Below are 23,223 nucleotides of genomic sequence, written 5' to 3'. Positions count from 1 at the left end.
CACAGTGGTGAGGCAGTGACACAGGCTGCCCAGAGAAGTTGTGGGTGCCCCATCCCTGGAGGTGTTCAGGGTCAGGTAGGATAAGGTCCTGGGTAGCCTGATCTAGTGGGTGGCAACCCTGCCCACAGCTGGGGATAGGAACCAGGTGGGCTTTAAGGTCCCTTGCAGTCCAAGCTATTCTAAGCTTAGTGACTTCCTATCTCTACAACAAAAAATGGCACATTCTTCTAGTGTTAGCACTGTCCCCTTTTCACTACTTGCCTCTCAATGCACTTTGCATGGAGGATAGACAGTGACTTTTTTCCTTTCTGCTCTTGGAACTGCACCCCCACTGCATATGCTGTAGATTTGCCCATTCTTACTAACAGAATATAACCTTGCTCCTGGAGAGCTGTTTTCTTTCTGTAGGATCACAGGTACCAGCATTAAAGAACTTCTAAAGAACTTCTCTATTGTGAGGGTTATGGAGCACAGGCACAGGCTGCCTAAAGAGGTGGTGGAGTCTCTAGAGATATTTAAAACCTGCCTGCATGTCTACCTGTGCAACCTGCATTAGCAGGGGGTTGGACTTGATGATCTCTAGAGAACCCTTCCTACCCCTGCAATTCTGTGATGCTCTTTGAGCTGATGATCCTTGCAAACCCACTTGCCAAGGCTAAAGGAGTTGTACCATCTGAAAGTCTGAAAAAAGTCTGAAAACCTCAGATTATATGAATACCTTAAAATGTTTATTACTTCGACCTCAGTTCACTGTTCACATGTCTTTTAGGTTTGTTACAGCTGCTGAATGCCTGGGGGCAGCGGACTGTCATCGTTCATCTGGCATCGGTCAGTACCCCCGCTATCCCATTCCTGGCTGACGCTGTACCCTGACATGGCGGCCGTGCTATCGCGCCGTTGGGAGGCGGGCGCCCCCTAGTGGTCAACAACGAGCAGCACACGCGGTGTGCGAAACGGAGCCGCCTGGTTCTGGGGTGGCACGGGGCTCTGCGGTTGAGTTTGTGGGCTGGCTTGGATTTGCCCTCTGTAGTCGTCACCTGGAATAATATTTGTGAGGCTGTCAGCCCCGCCTTGGTTTTCAGAGAAAAGGGTGACTTGGGCAGATTTGATGTTAGAATCATAGAATGGTGGAATCATAGAATGGCTTAGGTTGGAAGGGACCTCAAAGATTATCTAGTGCCATCCTCAGAAATGGGGTTCAGAAATGAGGAGACCCCCGTAGTATTACAGGTTTTGCATCTAAATAACGTGAGCCAGCTGCTCTGAGGTACTACATTGCCTGTGTGCTGTGGTATACACGTCCATTCTTGCAGACTGGCAGCATAAACAAGAGATGAATATGGTGATGCTGTGACAAAGCAATGTTGGCATATGTGGGCCTTAAGCTCTCCCACAGTTCAAATATTTACTGGTTTACAGCATTCCTCACATTTCTATTTTACAGGATGCTGTCCATTCCATGCAATTATGTAAATTGCAGTATTTATTACTGGTTTCTATATAGGAAAGAAAAGAAAGTCATATTTGTATTACTTTTATACAGATGGGCGGCCTGTCTTCTAAACCTATCGCCTTGGATTTGCTCCGTCCATTTGTGCTGCTATGAAGTCCACACCTGCCATTGCCTTCCATAGAGCTAGTGATGCCCTGGATCTCACCTGGAGATCTGGAGATCTGGTCAGCACTGAACTCTGGATTTTGGGCAAGTTGTTTTCTAATCTCAGACTCTGATTGAGTGGACACAGCTGTCCCAGAGGAACTAGGCTCTCAGCATAAGCACATAAGTATCATCACAGTAGGCAGCTGCTCTGTGGGTCTTGGGAGGTCTTAAGCTGCAAGCTCTGAAGATGTGTGCACTCCTTGCAGCATCCTAGCTTTGTGCTTTGTGCTGCAGCAAGATGGGTGTATTTTTTCCCTGGGCCCAGAGGCCAGAGAAAAAGAGAAACCATGTGGAAAATAGGGGACAAGATCTGCAGGGAGTGCCACCAAAAACATGTAAATAGAGCAACTGTAGCTCTGTCTGTAGAAACTCTCAGATATGCAGACCTGTCCTAAGGCAGAACGAAACCAACAGCTTGCCCAGAGAGGGAATACAGCTGGAATTCACTGTGGAAGGCAAATTGTGTGAGGCAAATTAGTGCTTTTGGACTGATGGACTGAACAAGAATAGGTAACAGTGCTTAACCTGACAAGTAATCTTAGAGGCATCATGTAGAAAGAGCCTGTTTACCCTGCTGGCCAGTGGGTAGAGAAAGTCTATGAGTGGTAACAGGCAGGGGAGGACTCGGGGGCTGGACTCAGATCAGGTGGTGAACTCAGAGTGTCCTCTTTCCTGGAGTTTGCTCAGGGCAGTGCTGAATTTACAGCTGGTGAGTTTCAATTGTTTCTGAAGGGGAAGATACTGAATGCTGTGACCGGGGAGCTCAAAACCAATTTTTACCTCCCTTTAGGGGCAGAAGAAAAGCCTGCCCCCAAAGCGAAGACCTTCCTCAGGTCAGTCTTTTTTAAATTCTTACCTCTGCCAGCAGCTGCTTCTCAAGCCCTGAGGATTTCACTGAGCCAATTTAATGCTGGTGGTCAGACAGTTTAAACCCATTAGCTGCTAGCTATCTGAGTAAATTTTCTTCTCCAAACCCAGCACACCGGCAGACCACTCCAAGCAGAACTGCAGAGAAACGGCTACATTAAGCGGACATTTGAGTACAACTGTTGTGGCCTGCGTGGTGAGCATTTAGGGGCTGAAGAAAATGCCACTGGCTAGATCGCTGTCCATGACCTCTCTTAATGGGCTTCCTCAATGGGAAGATGAAGACCTACCAGTGGAGGACTTGTTGCTCTTTGAAGTTTCTTGGGAAGTTACCAACAAAGGTTTGTACAACACTCATAAGAGTCAGCACTGCTGTTTTTGTGGAAGTGGGAGGAGAAGTGTAGGATGTGGTCATAAGGGGCATTAAAGGGAGACTGGGCAAAAGCTGGCTGCGTGTGTTTTGTATCGGCAGGAACAAATGTGGCATCCATGTTTGTGTGTGGGCTGCATCTGCATGTACTTCCGTGGAAGGAGCATAGTAGTGTCAGGACATGTATTTGTCTGCACACCATTCACCACCAGGGCTGTGTTGTTTAAACAAACATCTAAGTGTTATGCCCAGGTGTGCATGTTTATGAATATACAGACATTCCTTTGTATGTATTTAGATTTTATCTTCTATGCGAATTCACTTGGGAATATAACACATGAAAATAGGCTGCAAAGCAAACACTAGATTCAGAGAAGTTAGTAGTTTCTCCTTCTATAGCAGTTTGGAAAAGAGGCCCAATTTGAAATAGTCACAAATAAACATAGTCGCATTGAAACCACTGAACAAAAACAGACGTCAATGACCAACAGTCTTTACGCCAGCTGAAACCCTTTTGGACTGGCTTTTGCAAACACAGGTAGTGCCAGACAGGGACTTCATGTTTTGCACACGTGTACAGATTCAAAATCTGCTCACCATGCAGTGTTACACGTAAAGTCTATGCTACTTGTTACGCAAAGATCTTTCTGCCTCCATTACCAATTCCTTCATCAAAATATACCCCTTTCATAGAATGGAATCATTTTGGCTAGGTGCAGTTCACTAAGGGGGGACAGGCTCCATTTTTGCCATAAAAGCGAATTAGTATGAGTAAATGATTGACCTATGTGTCTTATTGTCCTGGCAGATAAATAAAGAGATTAGACTGAAGAGAGGATCTGTAATCTGCTAAGATTTTAACCCTAACGAGGAAATATGTGTGAGAGGAGCAGAGTGCTAGGGTCTATCACTCTGGTGGAACTAGAATTAATATTCTGTGATCGCTTCCAGTATTTAGTCTGCACTGAACTGCAATTTTACTTGCCCAGGAGGATCAATACACAGAGGTAGTACAGAGTAGCTTTTACACTTTGAATCCCTGTGGGCTTATTTTTCAGTAGTTTTAGTCAAGTTTTTTGAGGTAGTTGTCTACTGTCAGAATTTGGAGCATGCAGCATTTACCTTTGCAGCATGCATGGTAAGTAAGCCACTGGCAAGCAGATGGCAGCAGAAATCTGGAAAGTTCAGATGTCCTCCTTCACATTTCTGAGCCCTGTGCTATTTACATACTCTGTTATCTGGACTCCCTGGCTACAGGGATCACGCAGATATTTAAGAAAAAGTAAAGAAGAATTAGATGTATCTGTCTTTATGTGAAAAATGCTGAGAATGTTTTGATCATCCATATGGCTTTTAATGACCTTATTTCTAGCTGTGTCAGTTGATTTGGCTGCACTGATTAGTTTCATGTTTTATGGGAGAACTAATATTTATAATAGAGTGAACATTTTTTCAAATTAGTTAAAAATAAGGGTGCTGTTAATTGTCCCAGGTGTCAAACTCATCTGTCCAAATGGAGCTGACACAGCTAGACATAGCAAACAGTGTCTTCATTAAAACTGGATATCGGTACAAAATTCCCATCAGCCAACCCTGACTGGAAATGTCTGTGGAAAAAATCTTTAACAAGCCTATTTCAGCTTACTTTTCTGTGAGCCTTTATATTCTTGCTGCTGAAGGCTTTTTTTCCTGTGTGTTCCATGCAATTGAATGTCAAAGTCACATGATGAGATTCCCCAGTGACCTTTTTATAAACAGTTCTTGGAAAACGTTAAGGCATTGGGCTTATAAGGAAAGAGAATAGCCAACAAAAGGGAGAGTCTTCACAGAAGATACACAGGCTTAGGAAATACAATCACACCGTTTTCCCCATCCTCCTTTAGCGTAAGGAGTAACTGTTCATTTTACCAAGTAGCCTGCTCCCACATAGATTTAATGCTGCTGCATGTTTCAGTGTTTTAGTTTTAATGTTGCTATCTATATTTCTAATATAGAGGGAAAGATAAGCATAAGCTGGGCTTATTGCCCTGACAAGCTCATTTGATGATTTAATATGATGGCTTAATATTTCTTTTCTGGCAATGCAAAGCTGTTTCAGCATGAAGTTAGCTCATGCAGCTGAAGTGGTGTAATGTTGCTGCTGCCTACAGGAGAGTTCAAGTCTTTATATGTACTTTGTGTGTATCACTAGTTGCTTGTAAGCAGTGCCCTTTGCAAGTAGCTTCAGTTTTCTGAACTTCACAAATACATTTGCCTTCAGAGTTGGAGGACAATGAAAGGTCCTGCAACTACAGGAGTATATGTGAGTATATGTGAGTATATGTGATTGTGTGGTATGAGAGGGTTTTCATTTGCCAGACTGCTTGTTGGAAAAGAGGGTTGACTGGCATTTCCCTGAGCAGGAGGTGGTGCTGGTTGGTACTGAGGTCTATGATGCAGTGGAAGGAAAGGATTTGTCAGTTGCATGAACTCAATATTCAGAGATATGCAAGTATTCATTATTCTCAGAACCTCTTAAGTTCTTTCTCAACAGCTGCCACAGTGAAGGTGCCTCCCTTTTTTAAGTTAGTTTATTTAACACGTGCTCTAACTAGCAGAGTTTTCTACTTGCCTATGCTTCCTTTTTATACTCCTTGTTCCAGTGCTGCCTGTGCTGAGTGGCAGCTTCTGACATAAGAACTGCAAAGCACCAGCATCTCAGTTATTCTTTTTTCCCCTAGCTTACATAGCCAATTTGGAGCATGCAGAGATAAGATAGCTGAAGGAGAGAATGAGAGATTAAAAAAAAAAAGAAACTCATCTGGAAATGTGACTCTCCCTCCACCTTACCCCCAAGTAAAGCAAAAAGGAACTTGCCGCTTAAAATGTGAGCACAACATTGACACCATCTTGCACTGAAAGTCTTCTGTCACAAACGTAAGAAAAATGTAGTTTGTGATACAAGATTCTCCCGCTTTGACTCTCCACTGATGGGCAAGTCCCATACTGTGAAGTGAATCTGCTGTGTTTATGTGGCAGAAAGGGACGAAAGCAAACAGGCCCCAGTACACTGCAGAGCTGCATGATCTGGTGGTAATTTTGGAGAAACTCAGCTTTTTTCACACTTCCTTCCCCATCTTTCGGGGCCAGTACGCTTCAGTAAAGCTAGATCTGGGCCTATCTCTATGCATGTTGCAAAAGTGGACTGTTTGCTGTGTTTTGCTTTATTTTTTTCTCTCTCTCATAACACAAAGACCAATAGAAATGTAAGAATGGGAGCACAGAGCAAATTGGCGACAAGCTTTGTATATCTTGTGTCTGAAGCTCCATAGATGGAAATTGTCAGCAGGGAAGCAAAAGCTACTACAGGAGCGTGGAGGCAACTGCAGCAAACTTTCCACAGTAATCTTTTGTCCTCAATTCCTCCTTCTCAACGTCTTTTAAATATTTTCCCACTGATAATTGGAGTATTTAACTGAGATAGAGGAGAAGTGTAATTCTTAGCTGTAAGTTAGTGAGTTTTTGGATATGCATAGTGAGAAGGGCTGCAAACTCTGAAAATCTGATCTGTGCTCTTTGAAGATTCCTTTAAAGTCATTCAATTGATGCTTAGATTCGTATCTTTTGCTATACTTAACAGCTTTTAGCTAGAAAGAAGAGTACTTAAAAATGCTGGTCTGACTGCCAGTTTCTATCATCATTCAGCTGTGAACAGATTGGCTCAAAAATCACTCGTAGGTGAATCTTAAATATTTTTTTCCAGCCCTACTGGAAGGAAGATTCTGTTAAAAACAAACCTTAGTTCATTTTCCCCTGAAGCAGAGTTCTGTGCACGGGTTCCCTGGTGAAAACCTGGACCCTTGGTTATTAAATCATGAAATCACTGAAGTCAGCAGGACCAACATTTCACTCTGTCTGCATTAAATGTCTTTCCATTGTGGAAGGTCTTTGGGAGAAGGTGGATGATGAAATCTGTGACACAGTTGAACCAGAACTCTTTAGAAAGTGAAGATGTGCTAGCATATGTCTTACATATAATACATATTTGTTATCCATAAGAAAAATCATCTTCTTGTGGGAAACTTAGCATGAGCACAGCATCATAACCCATCATGCTTCTGGATCTGGTGATATCTTGGCATCAAAGTAATATGAAATTAAATCCTTTGTATTTGAGATGATGCACACTGTATTGTGTGCACTGATGCAGGACTGTATTGTGAAAATCTGCTGTAAATTGCAGTGTTTTGGTATTATTTCAAAATATACTTCTAGTGCCAGAACTTCAAAGAATACAGATAACTTCTATCTTCTGATGAGTCCTGGACACAAAAGTAGCCAAAAAATACATTAAAAGTACCTGAAAGTATGTGAAGAGGCTGTGTATTTTTTGATTGACATTATTTTACTCCAAAGATAGTCACCAGATACACATAATGAAAAATTCAGAATAGAACCAAACATTATAAGAAATGAGACCGGGCCCAATTTTATTATGTCTATAGATCAGAGACAAATTTTGAGGGGAAGGGGTGAAATAATAGTTGACATAACTAGTAATTGTGGCAGTGAAGTCATTTTAGGACAAGGGGGAATGGTTTTAAACTGAGACAGAGGAGGTTTAGGTTAGATATTAGGAAGGAAGTTTCTCACACAGAGGGTGGTGACACACTGGAACAGGTTGCCCAAGGAGGCTGTGGATGCCCCATCGCTGGAGGCATTCAAGGCCAGGCTGGATGTGGCTCTGGGCAGCCTGGTCTGGTGGTTGGCAACCCTGCACATAGCAGGGGGGTTGAAACTCGATGATCTTTGTGGTCCTTTTCAACCCAGGCCATTCTAGGATTCTATGATTCTACAATTTTGAATCCTGAAGTTGGTACTACTTCCCTCTTGGATTCCATGGCAAGCACAGCCCCCAGAAAAGCTCTAGTGCCTTCTGTGTCAGGCTGTGGCAAAAAAGATGAAGTGCCCTGGGAGCACCCTCTACCTCTGTAGCAAAGGTGTGCAGGGAAGGGCTCCTGCCTCTATCCTGCAGGTGACAGTCTTCCTGTCTCAGTTTTGTAGCTTCTCATGCCGTCTCTTTACTTCCTTTTTGGTGTCTGCTGCTGCTTCCCTCTGTCTTTCCACAATGTGGGGTAGGTAGGAGAGCAAGTAAAGTGAACAGTAGGTATCTCTGGCAGCTTTGAGAAGTTTGGGCCATTCCCTGCTCAAACATTCCCACCTGCACAGGCCGTTTTCTAGAAATGAATTTCCTGCATAATCTTGCAAGTTGTAGCCCCTTCCTCATCAGGTGACAAAGAGCATTTGCAATGGGTCTTTCCATGTGATATTTTCAGCAGAAATAGCATGCTTTCTGCAGTGATAGATCTTGCACAAAGATCTCCAGTTGCGAAATCAGGTCTCTGTTTCTGCATAATGCTGTCCTCAGTAGCGATGTGATACAGGGAGTCCATTCTGACTCACAGATCGTTTATTTGTTTAAATAGCTCTGACATCTGTCTCAGTGTCTCAGAAGGCACTAATTACTGCTTGGACTTTAAATATGCAGCAATAATAATACACTTGAAATGGGGAAAGAAGTAAGAGGCTGAAGTAATGAAGATGATAACTTCTTAGACAAATGCGCAGTTATGGTAAATGGTATGAAAAAATTCAAACTTAGGAAAATAATTTTATGAAATATTTTCTGAGCAAATATTTTGTTGTCATCATTTTCCTTTTGAAGAGGTCACTAAAAAGAAGTCAAACTTTCTCATGTGGACCTTCTTTCCCCAAAACTTTTTTTTCCCCTGCCCCTACCAGTTTATTTTTCCCAAAAAAGAGGGAGAGGATGAATGGAAACAAATGAGGGGAATTATTTTTTCTTGATTTCTTTTTTAACTTAATTTCCTCTTTCTGGTGGAAAAGTTAAAAATAAATTTTAAAAACAAATAATAGAAACATTTTTTTTCTCTCAAGGAGGTTTTAAAATTATCAGAACTTAAAATATTTGCATGAAATGTTTCAGGTGGAATTAGAACACTAAATTGGTCCTGGAAGCACTCAAGGCCAGGCTGGATGGGGCTTTGAGCAACCTGGTCTAGAGGGAGGAGTCCCTGCCTACAGCAGTGGATTGGAATCAGATGATCTTAAAGGTCCCTTCCAACCCAAACCGTTCTATGATTCTATAATTTATTCACATTTCACTACTAATTCTTCAGATAACAGAACTTCAGAGGCTGCATACAAAAACCTAAAACATCAGGGGATTTTCATACATCCTTACTGTTTGGGAACTTTCTATAGCTACAATATGACATAAAAGTATGTGATTAGGGACGAACAAGGTGATGTATCATATAGGTGAAAATAATTTGAGAATCCTGTTAGGATCTGTGTATTCAACTTCAGCCTAGCTCTGTTAGTTGGTAGAATGTGTAATACATTGATTACTAACATAAGTATTTCCAGTGGATTCAAAGTCACTGTGCAGATATAATCTGTCTCTTCATAATATATAACATGTTCCTTGTTGAATTGTTTTGGGAAAGTGAATTTTCCAAAGTCTATGTGTTGTTCTAGACATTGCTCTTTCCTTCTCAGGTTGTCTTTTTTAAGTTAAGCCTGACCCTTTTCACATACGCAGTTTCACTCGCCCAGTCAATGTAAGTTTACACAAAGATGTGCCTTGTGAGTCATATTTCCACAGTGGCAGAGAAAACAAAAGTAGATTTGAGGACCAAGTAACCCTGACCTTTTATTGCAACTATCTTCTGCAGAGTTTTTAGTGTCCATAAAATATACTCTTTCATTTTTATCCTAAGTAATTCTCATTGCATTTCAGGCAAAATAGTACCCTCAAATGTATTTTACATTGCTGTGTGACAGATTATGGTGGTAGACCACAGCACACTCTCCAATTTTTCATTCAGAACAGGCCTTCCTTTTTGATAGGACATGTTTTAGAACAGAGAGTAATGCTATACGAAATCTTGCGAACAGGATCACTCAGCTGTTGGCTTTGTAAAGTGATGTCCCAGGCCATTTATCTCTTTTAAAGGCAGTATCTGCAAAACTCAGCTGCCAACATTAAACACCTTGCAGTGTGAAAGGCACTGATCTCCACTCTTTTGATGGAGGGGAAAGAGCTCCATGCCATTGATGTCATATGTGGCTTTATCATGTTACCTAGTATTCTAATTCTTGCACATAGGTTTTTTACTCATTTCCATTTGGTCACCAGGTAACTTTGCACAAAAATCTCCCCCTATTATAAGACCAACATTTTTGCTGATAAAAACCAAGTAGTTTCACAACTAGGATTTCTACTTGTTTATCTGTTTCGGATTAAAGTGATTTCTGTTCATATGATGACCTTTCCATGAGAGCAGACAACATTTGTGTCATTGTAACCGCATGACATTGTAGATTGAATCTTCTGACTTGTCACATTATTAAAATGGTGTATTTGCACAAATACAAGGTATTCATGTAGTTTCTATCAGCTTATGAACAGAGCCACTTGGAGCCACTTTCTTTGGAGTTTTTGAAATCCCTGTCCAGAGCAGCTATGATAGACAATCATAGAATCATGGAATCATAGAATGGCCTGGGTTGAAAAGGACCACAAAGATCACCTAGTTCCAACCCCCCTACTGTGTGCAGGGTCGCCAGCCACCAGACTAGGCTGCCCAGAGCCACATGCAGCCTGGCCTTGAATGCCTCCAGGGATGGGGCATCCACAACCTCCTTGGGCAACCTGTTCCAGTGTGTCACCACCCTCTGTGTGAGAAACTTCCTCTCTAATATCTAACCTAAACCTCCTCTGTCTCAGTTTAAAACCATTCCCCCTTGTCCGACCACTATCCGACTTCATAAACAGTCGTACACCCTCCTGTTTATATGCTCCCCTCAAATATTGAAAGGCCACAATAGGTGTCCCTGAAGCCTTCTCTCCTCTAAGCTAACCAAGCCCTCAACCTTTCTTCGTAGAAGAGTGCTCATGGTGGCTGTGATTTAATTTCCTTGGCTTTCTGATCTGACCAAAGTACAGAAGAATTTTCCAATGCATAGATTTATTTCTGTAGTTCCATATCTCTGTGATGTGGAACACCTTAACTGTAGCACTGATTTAGGAAGACATGAGAATCTTCTTAGATCCTGAGTTAGTACATAGGTTAGTAACTTAATGAAATAGTTTTATTTAGCAAGCTGCTAGATTGGAATTGCATTTGTATTTGTTTGTCAAATGCCTAGAAATCTGAGACACTTCGACATAAAAAAGTTAAGGTTGGGAACCCTTCAGGCATTCAGAACAAATGGCATGCTTGTAAAGAAAAAGATTTTAAGTATGCAAATTCTCTTTTAGGAACACCATTAGAAAGCATAGCTCTGGCTGCTCAGTTTCTCAGGACTGTAAGATACCAGGCTTGGGAGAAGGCTTTCTATACTTCTCAGGTGATACAGTTTAATTAGTTTGGGAACTAATCTCCTGAAGCTCTGAGCAACTTCAGCAGCTATTCTGTAAGGCATGGTCATTTGGGGCAGATTTTTAAGAAGAATCAGGTAAACCTTGAAGATTTTTTGCCATCTGCAGTGGTTATGCACTCCACCTGCACTTCTAGATACTCAAGTACCTTTCAAAATGAAGTGTGGATTGCTGAATGCTAGACAATGATCACTTGCAGTGCTGACTCCTTATGTATTTTGATGTTGTTGCTGAAAGGTGTAACATGCTCTTTTTATCTGAAGTATTACCAAATGCTTCCAGATTCAGTGGAAGGTGACATTTCTGAGTAGGAACTTTCATTATTTTCCTATTATTTCCTGCTCTGCAAATGTTGTTTGCATGTATCTGTTGAGCTTCATTTGTCTTACCTTGCTTAAAATCATCAGAGCTATGACAAACATCTATGATATATAGCAGCAGTCTCTTCTTTTGCCCTCCCTTCTACTTGATTGATCTAAGCACTTATTAGTGTTCTGTTTTTGTGGTGGTGGAATGGCCACTGCCTTGCATCACAGGTCCTGTGACCAAGGGGGCTGCAAGGCTGCATTGCCAGTGCATAGATCACAGGGACAAATGTGGAAAACTGTCAGGGAAAAGTAACTAATTGAATCTAGCATCCCATATGCAAGACTAAATAGATTCTGTATTTACTCATCAGAAGATAGTACTGCTCTATTCTCTTAGAAATTTAGTACTACATTTACTTTTAAGATTGACAATATTGAGGTGGAAAGTGCTGCAGATATTTATATCGGCAACGTAGGCTACGTTCACACCAATTTAACAACTCTTTAGATTAGTGATGAACATGACACCTTTTGCTACAAAGATTTAGGTTTAAATCCATTTCATGGCCAATAGTCCACAAAATTCATCACTGCCTCTACTTCTCTCTGTGATTTGTGTGAAACAAGCTGGAGGTGCCAGCCTACTTATTACCACATGTATTTCCACATCACAAAGTACATGTTTGAAAATGATGACTTCTTCATTAAAAAAAATAAAAAATAAAAAAAATAGCAGTCTGAATTTGAAATGCAGTAGAATCAAAATTAGGCAAGGGAAAATGGAAGCGTGAGCCTCAGGATTTGAATCCCATAGTCTGAGTGCAGATATTTGAAAAGGAGTGGACAACCTAAAAAAAAAAATAAAATTGAATGAATATTTATGATGTGACTTCATACACTTGAAAGAAATTAAAATAGTAATAATAATAGATAGAATTGGTCATTAAGGCTAGAAAGCATCCATTTGAGATTAGAGGTGAAGCTCTGGTTAAAATTTAGGAGGCTGAATTTCTATTTATTTGTTAGATTCCAGGTTTCATTTTAAGTCTGAATATGCAAAGTGATTTAGTCTGTCTGACTCCCAGGTAGGATGGAACTTATTCCAGAGGTTTAAGGCCTGTTCCCATTTCTACTTTTTGTTCTTTGTGATCTTGTTTTTCAGTGGGAGGAATTTATACCGTGATCCAGACGAAAGCCAAAATTACAGCAGATGAATGGGGTGAAAACTATTTTCTGATTGGTCCTTATTTTGAGCACAATGTGAAGACTCAGGTGGAAGTATGTGAGCCTCCAAACCCTGCAATTAAGAAGGCAATGGATACCATGAAAAGCCAAGGGTGTCAGGTAAATCAGATGTGCTTCTGCTTCTCAGGACAACTAAGCTGACTTTGAGGAGATTACAGTTTTGGTTAATGCTCCCACTGTTCCACTTGACACAGCAGTCCTGGTCAATGTCACAATGGGAAAAGCTCGGATTCTACGGTTAGAACAGCAAAGTCGATTCATTACAGGTTATTTTTGAGGAAGAAACAGTTTATCCAATTAAAGGTTTTAACACTCATTTATCTGCAAGACTACTTAATTGGATTAATGACTTATTTCTCCAGTATCTAAATACAGTGAGATTTTAGTGGATATAATACGACCTTACTTTGACTGAACCCTTATGTTACCTTCAGCATTCTTGTGCTGTTGAAGAAACTTTAAGAAAAGCATCTCATCATCACAAAATTTTTCTTATGAAGCACTGTGCTGAGTTGAAAGACACAAAGGGAAAAACCACAAGTGTGCTTAAGAAAAGCACCCAACTGATAAAGAATCTGCTTCCTCAGATCAATACAACTGACTATCCATTCCCTAGAAAGAGGGTTTAAGCTGTAGCACACATAGGGAGTTAATCTGTGTTTCTTGCTCAGTTTTTATTGGTGTTTTCTCTGGGACCTCAGATCAATCTCATAGCTTGACTCCAACCATAAACTAGTAATAAAGTGCTTCTTATTCAGCAGTGAGCTAAAAATGGCACACCAGCTGTGGCACTGGCAATGTGTTATTTCCTTTTGCTATGGCAGTTCTTAGGTTCTCATGCCCTGCTGTGTGTTAAATACATTGCTGGAAATACATGAGCCACAGCTTGGGATAGTGTCTGTTGGGGATGCTGTTGTTGTACGATGCTTGGCATTGTTAAAAATGAAATTCAAACTGAAAGGTCTAATCTAACAGGAATATAAATCTGTATTTTTATCAGACTTTCCTAAGTGAATTATCAAGTTTTATGTGCTGCACCTGTTCCTTACAGAGAGATGTCTCTGCAAGGTAACACTCCTTTGTTTAGATAATAGCAAAAGGCTTGTGGGGCAGATTATTTGCAAAGCTATACATACATATATATATACTTTATGCTGTTCCAGCATACATTCAATTTAAGCAGTCAGGTCTGGCAGTCTGACATGTGCATCGTTCTGCTGGAGTATTCATATATAGCAGGAGATCTATCCCAGGTACGTCAAGTATAGCTTTGATCTCTAATAATGACGCTGTAGATTCCAGGAGCTGCACTTATCCTATTATCAGTGTATCTGGATTTTGCTTATGTATCACAATGGAACCCTTTAAACCAGGGGACCTAGGAAAGCTTCTGAACTTGTCAGGTCAGGTGTGTTCCTTGCCACAACTTGACACCGTATTTAAAATCAGTGTTCACACAGGATCCCTGCTCATCAACCTCATTTTCCTAAGGAAGAAACCAGAATAGCTTGAAATACGTATGTAAGGGCCTGAGCTTTCTTCGTATAGCTATCTTTGATACAGCTTTTCTTTTTTGTGCAAATAGGTCTGAGAACTTTAGTCTCTGTTTTCAAGACCTGCCCTCTGTCTCACCAGCTCTAACATTAGGACAGGATTCCACTCTGGAGAGCCCAGGGGTTGGTGAATTAAATGCAATTGAACAACAACGTAAAAGATTCCTATGAGCCGGGTGCAGAGTATAAACTGCATTAATTTACGTATAGTACCTCATTATCCACAGTTAATATGCCTCTGCTGCTATAGCCATTTTGGGTTGAAGACCCAAATGAGTGAGATAATTTGAAATAAGGTGAAATAATTTGACTGTGTAGAATGCTGCAATGTGAAATGTGATCCAAATTGCATTGTGTTGCCTTAGGACAGTTCAGCTTATTCTCCTTGTTGTGCAGGTAGGTTATTATCACTGGAGTTATAATTCTGTTACAGATATTTAAGTGTACTGATGCAGATAAAGATGGAAAGCTGTATATTTGGGGGCTGATATTTTTAGATATTGTAACACCTTCTGATTGTTTCTTCCTCTCTGCAAAGGGCACCAACTGTACTGTGTGGGCAGAATGAGGAAATGTCATGCAATTTCCACTTACCCCGACCTTTGATCAAGTATTACTCCATGTATTTTGCAAGGAAAGCCACAAATCCTGGGTGTAGAGGACTATGATCCTTAGCATTCCTTATGTAAAATACGTATGATTTGATGGATGAAAATACTTGTGGAAATTTGTTTTCACATTCACTTTAACATTTTCTTCTTATATCTTTGCCTATTTTCTTTAGGTCTTTTTTGGAAGATGGCTGATAGAAGGCAGCCCATATGTCCTACTGTTTGATATAGGATCAGCAGCCTGGAATCTGGACAGATGGAAAGGCGAATTTTGGGATGCTACCAACATAGGGATTCCTTTTCATGACCGAGAAGCCAATGATGCTGTAATTTTTGGATCAGTAACAGCCTGGTTTTTAAAAGAGGTACAGTTTTTAAAATCTGGAGTTTTTAAAACCTCAACCTTGTCAGCAGAGAAGAAAAGTTTTGGGATGTGGTTCCTGACCTAGATGAAATTTGTATTTATAACAAGTCTTATCACTTTAATTATGTTTTTCCAAGTCTTATGTGAAATGTGCCATGTCTTCACTGTCATTTCTTCCTGTTTTTTTTTTTTCCCAACTCCTTTATTTGTCACTGGGTGTTCTTACAGATAAGATCCCAAGCTCCCTTTTCCTCTCCTACCATAGTCAAGTTGTCACTCTCACAAACGTGTCATGAAGCCAGTAAGAAAGTTCTCTCAGCTTCTAGATTGTACTTTGCAGAGATGTTACAGACAGAATGAATGACAACACCATGACTTCCATTACTCTTACCACAGCATCCCTGAAAAAACAAAACTTTTTCAATCTACAGAATCATCTCCGTTAGAGATGCTCACGACTTCTTTATCTAAATTAGAGTTTCAATAGCAGATGAGCAAGTTGAAAGAATAAACAGTGACTGTCCTTGCCAGAGCTTCCCAGCACTCTAGGAAGGATGCTGTTCTGAGGAACAAGTGAAGGACATGTGCTTTGTGTGCTAAGGATTAAGGCTGATAGGAACCAAGACACATGACCACTTAAAACACTATACTGTTTGGTCATATGAAAGAGCACACACACAAGACAATATGAAGGAAAGTTTCTGAGGCTGGGATGATGAACTGGATAATACACATTTAATATATATCTTCTTTCTAATTTTTTTCAGCTTTCCTGTCAGTTTGATGACAAGCCCAACATAGTTGCTCATTTCCATGAATGGCAGGCAGGAGTGGGTTTAATACTGTCTCGATCTCAGAAACTTCCAGTTGCCACAATTTTTACAACCCATGCCACTTTGCTTGGGAGATACTTGTGTGCAGCCAATATAGACTTTTACAACAATCTTGACCAGGTAAGAGACAGTTTTCTTATTCCTTCTCTTTTTTTCCACCTAGCCAGCTCCTAGTTCCTTTTCTGTTTATTGTGCAACACTATATATTACATTTTCCATGCTGTGTGATCACTTAAGTTGCCCCACAGCAGAGTGATAAGTCATTGGTTCCAACACATAAGAAATGGTAAGATCTTGAGGTGTGTAGGACCTTGTGCTTTTGTGTCTATGCCATCCTTCAGTAGAGTCTAAAATACTTGTACTTCCTTCAGTTAACTTTAGGTTACCAGATTTTCACTGCAGAGTACTGAAAGTCATTCAGCCTTTAGTCAAGTCAGTGCCTTGGTCCAATCCACAGCTATATGGAATAATATTGCAGCTGTGTACAGGCTTGCCCACAGAGATTCATAACCTTCTTTTCAATGATTTGAAACATTCTCAAAAGCATAGGAGAGTTATAGGGCCAGACATCACTGCAAGTAGCTTTGAGAATCGTCCCCTTCATGTTCAGCAGCAGTGATCAACTCAAGTAACATATGCTGCATTTTCTAAGTTAGTTAGCAGTCTGAGTAACTAGTAAATGTAAAACCCATACAGCTGTAGTCAGGTACAGCCTCACAACATTCTTTCTTTAATGAAAGTTTGTAGAAAAAAATAGCTAGTAGCTCTCTGCTTGCAGGAGATACCCTGTAGTGCCATTAAATGTTTTTGTTTGATTTTCCTGTTTCCTTTCCCCAGACTATTAATTCTTGCAAATCGTAAGTCCTACTTTCAAGCTTTTTAGGTTAGGCTTTGTTTGTAACAGAGAAGGAAGTATTTTCTGAGTTTAAAAGACCCACATCCACTTCTGGGAATTCTTGTAAACTCTTTAGTGGTTTTGGTTTTTGTTGTTCCTTTTCAGTCAAAGCATAACATAAACTAACATTTCAAGGACCCAGATATCTTTAGTACTGCCTTCTATGGAGTCACATTACATGATTTGGGATTTCTAGTGTGTTTACAGACAAATCAAGTACAAGAGATTCTTTTCATTCCAGTGTGTATTGAGGGCAGCTTTAGTCAGAAGGTTAAAACAACTGCTTTATTCACTGTTCAAGCATTTCCTTAGCTAAAAGCACTGAATAAAATGAATCAGTTTGTAACATAATTGATGTTTATTCCACCCTGTGTCAAACTTAAGTGTCTCCCAAAGACAAGGCTGAAGCAGTAGTATGATACTGTCCTTATTCAAAAGCACAGTCAACACAAGCCAAATATCCTCCCTCATATTATCTTCTGTAAAATCTGTCTTACTCTATCACCTAGGAGAACTGCTCTCCTGAATTAGATATCATTAAATATTAGATATGATCAGACATTAAAGAGGCAGCATGCCATCAGACCAAACTTTAGAAGTTTAGACATTCCTACTCGCTTATAGTCTCCTTATATGTATATACACAAATTTTAATTACAGTCTCAGTACTGTATCTTTCTCTGGACAGAGCTAAATTGAAATAATTAAGACCATCTCATTTCAGATTTAACAGGGACTTTTCAGCAAAAAATTCATTTGTTCAACCTTGCATTGTTAGACATAATTTGTTAGTGAGGAAGCTGCAATTTAAAAAATGAAAAGGTATTTAAAATGAGAAACTGGAGTTTAAAAAAGAAGTGGGAGGAGCTAATAGCTTTATAAATCGATTCTAAAAATACTGTCAGAGAATTTCCTTCCTTTTGTAAAGAAAATAAAAAAAAAAAAAAAAGAGTTTCATATTCTGATTAATATGGTGAGCTACAGGAAGTCTTGTGAAATAGACTCCTTTTCTGAAAAGCACTTTTTTTTTTTTTTTTTTCTCAATGATAATTTTGGGTCCTCATCCTTACCTGTGTACTCAAAAGAAAGTCATGAACTTGCATCTAAACAGACATACCGATTTTGGTATATTTTTATACTAGTCACAGTATTTATATCATTTTTAATGTTCACACATTACATGGCCAGCCTTTATGTGATTAGCTATAGTGCATCCTGTTCTGAATCTTCACAAGCCTAATTGGTAAAAATTAACTATGTGATAAATATAAATGCAACCAGTTTTATTCTAAAAATATATTGAATAAAACATGTATCTATTTAAAATATTATAAACTGCTGTAGAAAATATTTTGGTGAGGAAAGTTGTGGATGTCTAGACTGTACTCCTTTATGCCCTCTGCGTAAAGATTGACATTTACATGCAGTGTTAATACATGAAACGATGCCAAACTCTTACACTGCTGTTTTTCATGCTTATAAGGTGCTAAAGCTCTCCCTGACAAATTTAACATTTAGTGAGAGATTAGATATCTAAATGAGGGCTCCTTTCACTGTAAAAAGGTCAGCTGGGCCCAAAAGCTTGTTGAGAAACGTAAGAAGTTGATCTAGAGTTTGGTAATTAAATGATACAGATGTGTCTTCAGAGGGTATTGTTGCTGTCCTCCAGTAGTAAACTATTAAGGTCAAACAAGTGATTTATGCAGTGATGGAAATTCTCCAGGGCTTTGTAATATTAAACCTTTGGATGAGACAAAATATTTTTAGTACATGTGAGCTCCCCCTCACAATTATGATAGCTGCTTTATCTGTTAGTGCCATTGCATGATGTTCATTAAAGCATAATAGCAATAAATTTTACTTACTTTTGATCAGCTTTTCCTGGCTAGAATATATTTTCAACCAGCTTTAAGTACAGCAGTCAAGATGGGTCAAGACAGAAAAACAGTTGCAACACCACAGGAAAAGGTATGGCCTAGTTGTACTTGGAGATGATCTGACATAAACAGCTCCTGCAAAGAAAAACAGGAAAATTCATGTTTCCTTTTCTAGTCCTCAACACAGTCCAAGAAAAGCCATGTTTGAATGCATACTAGAGGGGTCTACTCTGGTCACTGAAGCCAAGTGCTTTCTTCAGTGCTGAAGAGGAACTTAACAGTGGGATCCACAAATACAATCTTAATATGGTATTTGGATGCCTGAGAAAAGATGCTTGCCCAGTATCTTCAAAGTCCTTTCTCTCTCTTTCTTCTTTCACAGTTCCTTAGCTATGTTCTTTCTCACCGTTGTATTTCCCATTAGCCCTGAAATTCATGCACTGTTTGTCCTCCACTGTCCATCAGCCCTTCTCTCTTTGCACACACGCATACAAACACACGTATGCACACGTATATGCACTCAGTGCAGCACTCTTTTACCCCAGTGTTATTATGCTCTTATAGACAGGCAGTACCAGAAGATACAAGCTGAGTTGAAAGATCTCTTTTAAAGATGTGAAAGTATTACTGAGATTTTCTTGAGTCTATATTGAAAAATACCACTTTGATCCTAAGAAAGCTTAATATGTACCACTGGCACAAGTACAGAAAATAGAAATGTATTCTCTAAAATAAGACAGTGAGAATATTTTGGCCCAAGTCCCATCCTGTTTGGAGTATCAGTGATCATGCAAAGGGCTGTGCAGCGTGGCCCGGCTGATATTTTTCTCTATCACTCCTATTAACAAAAAAGTCACCAGCTTCTGCCTGATGGAGAAGTAGAAGAGAAGGCTCCATGTGGTCTTCTGATAGTCTTTAGAAACACTGGATCTGTGAAAACTTGGCCTTCAGCTTTACTTCCTTTTGGTGGAAGAAACAATTAGTGCAAGGTTGCCACACTGTGATGGTTCTTTAGACTCCTGAAATCATTTAGGTGCCTGAACTATATGTCACCAGGACACTATGGCTGCATTACTATGTTGTCAGTCTGTGAGCTATAGCAAACCATTTGCAGGATTTGGGAACAATGAGAGAATTCAAAAATCAGTTTGAATATTGGTTGCGCCAATGTTATGAACTGATTGTTAAGGAGAGCAACTGAATCTGAATGGAAGTAAGGAGAGAGAATACTGTTTATAGACTTATGGTCATCATGTATTGAGCCAAAATAGCTGGAAAAAAACAGGGAGCTAAAGACCTTTTCAACCTCTCCCCAAGCCATGTGTTATTTACCTTGGTCGGAGACAGGATCCTTGTCAGCATCACTGCTGCATCAGTGATACAGCATCACTGGTTGAGAGTGTGCAGTTCTTGCATTCTTACAGATGTAACTCAGTTCAGTTGGACTGGGAGAAATTCAGCTGGTCCTGCTCCAGTGAGAAGTCAAGCATTAAATCCTTAACAGCATGCACAGGATCATAGTAAATACTAGAAATAAAACTGTTGTGTTCAGCAGCATGTAACAAACAGATAGTATGAGCTGAGGACCCCTGAGGCAATAACCCTGAGGCAACACTTCAGCTTCAGTTCCTTGATTCACATTTAAATCACTCTGATTCTGGAGTGAAGAAGGGAGGGAAAGCAGAACAAAACAGAAGCTGATTTGCATAGTAACTAATAGTGTCTGATATTTATATTATTGTTCAAGCATCTGAGGAACCCTGTGTAAACAGATGGGGGTCATGGACTGCTGAACCTACCTGCAGTTTGCTGGCTTAAAATCTTCTATAGTCAACACTTTCTTATTTCAACAAGCAGAATATGTTATGAGCTTCATTCCCAGTACATATATTATCATAAGTTTAGCTGTGCTTAAAAAATTTTTCAGATCTAAAAGTCCAACCAGCAGTGCTTTTTTTTTTGTTTTTTTTCCTCTTTTCCCTATGTCCAGTGTAGCTTTTACATTGATGCAAATAAGGTTTTGTATGTTGCTACAGTAAAAGTTCTGTGAAAAAGGTCTGAGCCTGTTAAACCTTTTTCCTCCCCAGGAGCAGCTGGTTTATTGGCTGAAGATGGAGGATTTTAATCTTTTATATCTTTCTACATTAAGGAATCTGCTTTTCTTTCCTCCTCTTCTTTCTCCTTTTCTTTCTCCTTTTCCTCCTCTTGGATTTTAAATAGACCAATACCTTTTGTAATTGACTGAGAGACAGTGATGGTCCATGTTGATTCCTAGATGAACTAGGAGCAATCTTTTGGGCAAATGGTCTAACCTGGAATTTCACCTGGAAGGTGACCTGGATCACTGGCTGGCATAGCCAAGAAGTCTGTGGGCTTTGACCTCTGCTAATTCTTACTAAAAAAAAATAAATGGTATTATAATAGAAAATGCACTCAGGCCACAGACATGATCAAAGGACTGGAGCACTGTTCCTACGAAGAAAGGTTGAGGGAGCTGAGATTGTTTAGCTTGGAGAAGGCTCCAGTGAGACCTCATTTCAGCCTTCCAGTACTTAAAGGGAGCTTATAAGCAAGAGGAGGACCGACATTTTACACAGTCTGATAGAGAAAGGACTAGAGGGAATGGCTTTAAACTAAAAGACAGGAAATTTAAGCTAGGTATTAAGAAGAAATTATTTACTAAGGAGATGATGAGGCATTGGAACAGGCTGCCCGGGGAAGTTTTGGATGCCCCATCCCTGGAGGTGTTCAAAGCCAAGTTGGATGGGGCCTGAGGCAGCCTAATCAGTGAGTGGCAACCCTGCCCACAGTGGGGGGTTGAAATTAAATGAGCTTAAAGGTTCCTTCTAACCTGTCTTTCTATGGTTCTGCGATTCTGTGATAGGATTCTCTATGAAAAAGAAAAATAAACGATTAGTCTCACTCTTCGTAGCGTTTTTCCTTATGTAAGGGTATCCTGCCAGTGAGTAGCACTTCTATTCAGAACTAGAAAATTTTACATTCAGTTCATTCAAGTGTGACTGAAAATAGTTCAGAAAGGAGTGGAGAATTCTGCCTCATCGAGTCTAAAAGGAAAAGTATTAAAAATCCCAATGGAAATGAATCTTTGAGAGCTTTTATGCTGACAATATAAGAGCACAAGCTTATGTTCTTCTTAGTACTGTATTGTCATACCTGTCACTGAGCTTGCTGTTAAACAAAGCTGATCCGCTTTGGTAGTAGCTAATGAAATCTGACTTAAGCCAGGAAGTACAAATTTTTGTCTTATTTGGCTGTACCACAATACAAGTTCTATTTGCACAAAATAACAATCCATGGGAGTTAAAACTGATGTAAAGTAGCTTTTAAAAAAAGTAATTTTTATACCCTTCAGACTTCTCCTGCTTTTACCTTCAAAGATCCTCTTAGCTCTCTGAACCACAGTGTCATGCTGGGAGTTTCAGTGTTTAACTACTGTTCTCCCTAACATTTTAAGACACAAGTGAAATGTGTTCATCACCTGGATCCATAGAAAGGACAAAAATGAGTTGGAATTTTTCCTCAGAGGTGCATTACAACAAATGCAAATTTCAGTCAAAAACCTGTGGAGCATCGTCTTGTTTTGTTTTGAAATCAGTGACCTTATATGAGAAACATTTTCCCATGTAATCCTTGCCATCATGCAAACTGTAATAATCTGCTTGGTTTCCAAAGATCAGAGTGGGAGTATAACCTCACTGAGAGAAATGGAGTATTTACAGTGAAGAGCTTAGTTCTTAAATGCCGTTGAGGGAAGAGACAATGAGTCTGTTTTCCTTTTGCTGTAGCTTTCATTTGTGGCTTTGTCACTGTTCTAATTTGCTGATAATGGCAAACAAACAAATGTAAGCATGATTCACTTCACAAATATTTTGTTTTGGCCTCACTGAACATGAACATTTTGGAACATATTTCATAGATGCTTGAGCTGTTTCTGACAAGCAGTGCATCCAGATCACAGAACAAATTGCTGCGTAGAAACACAGGTTTGGAGGTGAAGAACTGTGCTGACAGTCTGCTTCAGTTTGACACAGTAGGTCAGATGAGAGCTGTGCCCCATATTACCCCTAGTTCTGGAGTTAATACTATCACAGCAAGCTCAGCTGTCTTTTCCCAGTACTCCACTGTGTGACTAAATGTGTCTCTTGCACTGTCTCATCGGTTAAGTTCCATTCA

At 39.9% G+C, this 23,223-nt stretch overlaps 1 protein-coding gene across 1 annotated transcript in view; it reads left to right on the top strand.

Moving 5' to 3' along the window:
* Positions 1-2,747: 2,747 nt before the first annotated feature.
* The window catches only part of GYS2 (glycogen synthase 2), a gene marked incomplete at both ends in the record, with an annotated part of 39,903 nt that continues 19,427 nt past the window's right edge, over positions 2,748-23,223 (top strand). The window contains 4 exons of the mRNA XM_079536472.1: positions 2,748-2,868; positions 12,814-12,995; positions 15,234-15,425; positions 16,192-16,377. Coding sequence (XP_079392598.1) covers positions 2,748-2,868; positions 12,814-12,995; positions 15,234-15,425; positions 16,192-16,377 — 681 coding nt within the window. The remainder of the gene's footprint in view (positions 2,869-12,813; positions 12,996-15,233; positions 15,426-16,191; positions 16,378-23,223) is intronic.

This window comes from Tetrao urogallus (genome assembly GCF_951394365.1).
Source record: "Tetrao urogallus genome assembly, chromosome: 1".
In the NCBI taxonomy this organism is placed as follows: Eukaryota; Metazoa; Chordata; class Aves; order Galliformes; family Phasianidae; genus Tetrao; species Tetrao urogallus.
Note: the sequence above shows the minus strand (reverse complement) of the source record. Positions and strands in the feature narration are given on the sequence as shown.